The 6,039-nt window shown below is 61.5% G+C and overlaps 1 protein-coding gene across 1 annotated transcript; it reads right to left on the bottom strand.

The window, feature by feature from the left end:
* Nucleotides 1-256: 256 nt before the first annotated feature.
* On the bottom strand, nt 257-5,078 carry ZNF703 (zinc finger protein 703). The gene is made up of 2 exons (XM_036299358.1): nt 4,068-5,078; nt 257-3,084 (listed from the first exon to the last, which is right to left on the bottom strand). The coding sequence occupies exons 1-2, from the start codon at nt 4,308-4,310 to the stop codon at nt 1,567-1,569; spliced, it is 1,761 nt and encodes a 586-aa protein (XP_036155251.1). The 5' UTR covers nt 4,311-5,078; the 3' UTR covers nt 257-1,566.
* Nucleotides 5,079-6,039: the final 961 nt, after the last annotated feature.

Below are 6,039 nucleotides of genomic sequence, written 5' to 3'. Positions count from 1 at the left end.
ATGTTAAGGCCTTTGAAGCGAGGCTGGAAAGTAAATAACCAAGTGGAAAAAAAATAAAGGTGGTTTTATGTAATTTGTAATGCGCTGGCAGTTTTTTTCTCCCCCTTTTCTCAAGGAAAGACGTTAAACTTGTCCTTGACCAGAAATCTGATGAAGGAAACCGTAAGGTATTTTAAACAAGAATAAAAGAAGGGCATCTGCTTGGGTATCTGGAAGTGGGGTGGTGGGTGAGGCAAGAGAGAAACACACCACGGTGTGAATATAGCCAAGTATTTCATTTATTAACAAAATAAGTCTTACCAAGGGAGAGCTCTATTCATCCCAGAGAGGCCCCGCAGCCTCCCCACGATGCTGCATAAGAGAAGGGACGGTGTGGGGAGAAGACCCAGGGCCCAAGTCTTCAATCCCAGTCACCGAGGGAGCCCAAGGAAGTCCCCAACTTTGGGGAATCTGTTGGGACAAGCCTGGGAAGGGATGAAGGGGGGCTATTGCGATCTGTATGCTCCTTTACCGTCCAACCTTCCCCCAACGGAGCTAAAAGGTTGTACTGCCCGCTGATAGTGCCACTGGTCTGCTTTGGAGGGATCTAGCAAGGATCGCTGACGCCACCCCCCACTGCCAGGAGGGGGACCACTGCCCCAATAACGGAGAGAAAAACAATGACTATAAAAGCACTTTGCAAAATATAAAAAGCAAAGTTTCATGCCAGCAAGACCTTCTAGGACTTTTAATTGAATAAGATGAGCCCTATAGGACCACTCCCCTCCTTCCTACCCAGCGGGCAGTATTTGGGGTTGGAAGAGTCTAGAAGCAGAAGGGCTCTGTCCAAGGCCACTGGGGTCCCTCTCTCAGGGCTCTCCGTACTCAGAGCAAGGTAGGGAAGAAAGGCTCTAATTTTGGGGGCCAGGGCAAAGACCAGGGACCCTGGGAGGAGAGGGCTACGGGGGAGAAGTCACAGAGTAGAGTTCTGGGTCAACAGAGGCAAGACCTCCTGCCACCAAGGCCCCTCCCCGCACCCTCCGAATACATTACAAAAAATATCTCCTCTCTGTTTCTGGTACAAAGGTAAAAACAGAACCTCAAATGGAAGAAAATGAGGGAATGAAGGGAAAAGGGGGAAATGTAGTTTTAATGGTTAAGAAGCATGCAAGAAACTCCCCAGGAAGGGAGAACAAAACAAAGAGAAGAACCCCAGAACCCCAACTCTCCTTCTTCCCCTAAGACCAAACCAAAAAAAAAAAAAAAAAAAAAAAAAAAAAGCAAAAGGAAAACAAATTAAAACATATCTAAGAAAGTAAAGGAAGTGGGACGGGGAGCATGTAGTTACTTGTGTGATTAATATTATTTGGGGAAAACACAGACTTTTTGCATACCATTGACTCGTGTGGGCCGTTAATGCACTTATATTCCCAGCTTGTAAGCTAACATTATAGTAAATAAATACACAGTCCAGTGGGGAGGGCATGGGCGGGGAACATCTGGCAGGACAAGCAGTAGTGGAGGTTGCAGCGGCCAGGCCAGGAGGCTGGGGGAGGGTCAGGGAGCGGGTGGGAGGAAGAGCTGTAGTTACTGGTATCCAAGTGCCGAGGCTGAGGCTAGTCTCTGTCCGTACAGCGCATATGGCGAGTAGTAGGGTCCGGCTGTGGGGAGAGACGGCATGGCCAGGCCCCCAGCTGTGGATAAGTGGCTCTTGCCGTAGGGGTGGTACCGGCTTAGCCCCAAAGTGTGTGGACTCCGCAAGGACAGCGATCCGGGGCTGCCCGGGGCGGAGGGCGGGGGGAGGTGCAGGTGGCAGGAGGCAGCGGCTGCGGCGGCTGCGGCGGCGCTGCCCAGGCCCGAGGCCCCAGGGTAGGCGGCCAGAAGTTTCTCTGCGCCGGGCAGGGCCGTGTGAGTCCGTAGGTGGCTGAGCAGCTCCTCTGAGGTGGCAAAGCGCTTGTCGCACGGCCCGCTGGCTGCTACCCAGTTGCAGCTGTGCGGCAGCGGTTCGTTCTGCAGCATGAAGCCGTAGGTGTAGAGGGGGTGGCCCGGGAGCGCGGCCTGGGCGGCGCTGGAGGAGAGGGCGGCGGGCTGCAGAGGGTGCCCGGGGTACACCAGCGGGTAGCCGCCCTTCAGGCTGGGCCCGGCGGGGTCGTGCGCGCTGCAAGTGGAGCAGCTGGAGCCGCCGAGGTGAGAGGCGCTGTGGTAACCGCCCAGGCAGTAGGGGTCGCGGCATAATCCCTGCAGGAAGGAGGGCGGGGAGGCCCCGGTGAGTGGGCTCGAGCTGGGGGGCTTGCCAGGGGGCAGGCCCAGGCTCCCCGATAGCTGGCCTCCCACGAGGCCAGACTTGCTAGGATCCAGGCCAGGCACGAACTGAGAGGGGTAGCCGGCGTAGGCGCCCACGATGGAGCCGTGGTAGCCGATGCTGGACGGCGGCAGCGGGAAAACCGAGTGGCCGGGTTTGTAGGGTGACACCGGGGCCACGTGGCCGGCCCCTACCAGCGCCGAGGGCGGCTCCGACTTGCGCCCGGAGGCCCCTGCGTCGGCGGCACCCCCGTGTGTGCCGGGCTCCCCGCTGCTCCCGCGGCTCACGGACACAGCCTCCGGGCTGGGCTTGGGCTCCTGGTCTTTCTTGTCCAGCTCCCCGCTGCCGCCATTCTTGCAGTCAGAGTGGTGCGGGGAGCCGCCCCGGGAGCCACCAGGCGAGGAGGAAGACGAAGATGCGGAGACGGGCGCTCCATGCGGGGGAAAGGGCGTGCAGGCGGCGCTGGGGACCCTGAAGCCGGCCTTGTCTCCCGGGGACAACGAGGAGGAAGAGGAGGTGGAGGACACAGAGGAGGAGCCGCCGTCTTTACGAGAGTCGCCGCTGGAGCCCTTGGAGTAGGGCTTGAAGCTGGACTTGTCCTCGACGGGGGAGTCCCCCAGCTGCTTGAGCACCGCAGACGCGGAGGCAGCGCCCGAGGCGGAGCGGCCGGGGTCCTTCTCCGCTCCCAGCCCGTTGGCTGCCGCCGCCACCGAGTTGAGCTTGGACGAGGGCGGCGGGTCCGGCTTGCCGATCTGCGAACAAGTCTGGGCCAGCAGCGCCAACGGGCTCTTCTTGGCGTCCAGCTGTGGGAGACAGCGGCGAGAGCGGGGAGAGGGAGTGAGACGACCAGACCGACAGAGCCAGCCGGGTTGAGGGGGGTGCCTGGGGAGCCGGGTGGGCACGGGAGAGAGAAGGCCTGGGGGAGAAGTCTGAGCGCGCCCGGTGGGCGGCGCAGCTGGGCAGGACTGCGCTCTCTCTGCTCGTCGCCCGTTGGTGGATCCCTGGCCCCGCTGGGTCCCAGAGCGCACCACAGGCCCCGGGGAACGGGGCAGTGGAAGTGGCCCACCAACGGCCCCCGCGGGCGAGGTGACGCCTCTGGAGTCGGGGCTGCGACTTGCCCCCTTCCCTCTCATCTCCCTCTCCTCTAAGCCCAGGGAAAACTTACTCCTTCAGTTTGGGGAACTTCGCTTGGGACGGGTTTCCGGGCGGAGGCACAGCGCGGTAAAAACCCGGAGAAGCGCCTTCTAAAGCCTGGGCTGCCGTGGGCGCGCTTAGCAGCCCCTCTCTCCCGGGAGCGCACCCAGGGAAGGGGGAGGAAGAAAGCCCTGGGATCGGGAGTGCCGGGGCGTCGCGCGCTCTAACCGGAGAGGACAGAGGCGGAGTGGGACGGGCGCGATCCGGGATTCAGAGAGAACAAACCCGGTGGTGGTGGAGGTGGCGGCGGCGGGGTGGGGGCAGGAAAGACCCAGGAAAGATCATCTCTGGCCTAGAAACTGGGTGCCAGAAAAAGTAAAGGTCCTAGTGGGAGACGCCAAGAGCAAACCCAACCCGAGAAAAAACCCGTAGCTCCGAAGGGCGCGCGCGGAAGGGAACCTTTCACGGAGAAGCCTGGGAGAACCGCGTGGGCTCTGATCACCTCCGTTCTCGGTCCCCCCTCACCCGGTCCGCCAGTGTGGCCGGCCCGGAGCGTCGCGCCGAGGACGGGGTGCAGGGAGTGGGGCCGTGGGCCCGGCAGTGGTGGGCGCAATGGGAACGGCGCAGGGCGGGCAGAGACCAAGACACTGACCTCAATGGGGCTGACGGGAGTGGAAGACAGCGGCTGCAGGTACTCCGGGTGCAGGAGGTGGCCGGTGTGAGCGCTCAGCATCTTCAGGACCCTGATAGGGAGCCGGTTCGCTTGGCGCAGGGGGTCCGCCGGGGGCAAGAGGGACACCGCCGCCGGCACCGCCGGCCTCTTCCCGCCGCCGCCGCTGCCGCTGCCGCTGCTCTCGGGTGTCCTTGGGTTAGATCCAGCGGGCGAATCGCTCATTTGGAGGAGGCAGCGCCACTGGGGGGGCGGGGAGGGAGGGGGAGCACCGGGAGGCGAGCTCCCGGGCGGGTGGGCTCGCTCCGCAGCGTGGAGCGCGGTGCAGCAGTCGCCGCGCTTCCACCCCTCCTCCACCGCCGCCGCCGCCGCCGCCGCCGCCGCCGCCGCCGCCGCCGCTAGCCCGGGATAGCAACACAAAAACCTTCGCCTTCCGCGAGCCGCACGTCAAATAGCCGGGATCGGCAGCCACACTTCAAAGGGATCGCCGCACCCGCCCAATCGCAGCTCTCGCCGGGACCCCGGGGCGGGGAGAGCGGCGGGCGGAGGCCGGCGCCGCCGGTGGGAGGGGAGAGCCTTAAAGGAGCCTCGCCCTTGCGCCGCCGCCGCCGCCGCCGCCTCGGCCTTTACCGGCCGCTGTACTCCTCCCCTCCCCCCACCTGGGCCGCCCTTGCCCAGGGGGCAGAAGGGGTGTTCCACCGAGGACCAGACTTCTCCGGGATCCTGGGTTCTGCGCCCTATTCTCCGCTGTCTTTCCTGCCGCTCTTCCTCCTCTTTTCCTTCAAACTACCGGGCGGAGGTGCTGGCGGGGCCTCACAGCCCGGCCGTGAGTGTCTGGGGGCGGGGGGATAGGAGCGCAAGGCGGTGGCTCCCTCACTGCCCAGTCCAAGCCTCTCCCGAAGGCCGCCTGGGGGCAGGCCGCGCCGCCTGAATCCCAGCCCTGTTCCGGCCCAGCTTGGGCTCTGCTCGGGTCCAGTTCTGTTCCCCGAATGGGCTTCTCCCGGGTGTGTTCACTCGGAAGCACCCGAGACTCAGAGGCATCCCTGGTTTTCGGGATGCGACGTCAGCCGTTCCAACAACTTTGAGCCCATCCTGTCCGAAGCCTGCAAGTCTGAGGACTCCCTTCCGGGGTGAGATGGTGCGTAGAAGCACTGGGTACCCTGGGCTGTGCGCGCCACCCGGACGCGCCAGGCGCGCGGTGCCTGCGCATTGATTTATAGGGTCGGTGTTTGAGCGTTTCAGCTTTCTTATCGTGTCCTGTTTAGAGGCGTAAAATTCTCTCAGTGCACTGCTCATAGCTGCTATTTATTTTATTTATTTTTTATTTTTTTGGGGGGGAGAGGGAGATCTGGGATCGCTGGAGAGGCCAGTATCCCAGAGGAGGTAGGGATCTCTCTAAGTGCTGCACGTCGATACAAACTCTAGGGATGCCCCCCCCCCCCCCCCCCCGCTTTTCTTTTCACCGGAGAAAAAGAAAATGTACTACCTTTCCCCAGGGAAACGTCGGAATAAAAACTTTGTATTAAAAATAACAATACACTCCTCTCCCCTCTCCTCTTCCCCGCGTCTTTCGGATGGAGTGTGCATTGCCAGCTTCGCACTTGGCAGAGATTTTACATAGTCATAGTTTGACATTAAAGTTCCCAGTCCGCAGATCATCAGGGGGTGTAGCCGGTCCTTTGTGCGCGGGCCTCTGGGGAGACCACTTCTTGCTCTCCGCGGCCAGTGGAGGCGCGCTGGTGTCACTGCCTTGCTTCGAGTACCACTTTCTCAGCCCCAATCCATCACTCTGACTGTCAGGCCTGTCACTAGGGGCATACTGCTCCAGGACTAACTGTCCCTGACTCTGCCGCGTTGATCTGTGTCTTGAGCCAACACGAGAACCCAAGGTAGGTGATTTCAAAAAGGGTTCTTCAAAGAGAAAGAACTATCACACAGAAATAAAAAATAGCCG

This window comes from Myotis myotis, unplaced genomic scaffold, assembly GCF_014108235.1.
Source record: "Myotis myotis isolate mMyoMyo1 unplaced genomic scaffold, mMyoMyo1.p scaffold_m19_p_3, whole genome shotgun sequence".
In the NCBI taxonomy this organism is placed as follows: domain Eukaryota; kingdom Metazoa; phylum Chordata; class Mammalia; order Chiroptera; family Vespertilionidae; genus Myotis; species Myotis myotis.
The sequence above is the reverse complement of the archived record's forward strand: the minus strand, read 5'-3'. Positions and strand labels throughout refer to the sequence as shown.

Bases quoted from the DNA above. Each gene is read 5' to 3' on its own strand.
- ZNF703 (XM_036299358.1), bottom strand. From the start codon at position 4,310: ATGAGCGATTCGCCCGCTGGATCTAACCCAAGGACACCCGAGAGCAGC. The intron at 3,085-4,067 runs GTCAGTGTCTTG...TGTCTCCCACAG, and splicing joins CTCCCGTCAGCCCCATTGAG to CTGGACGCCAAGAAGAGCCC.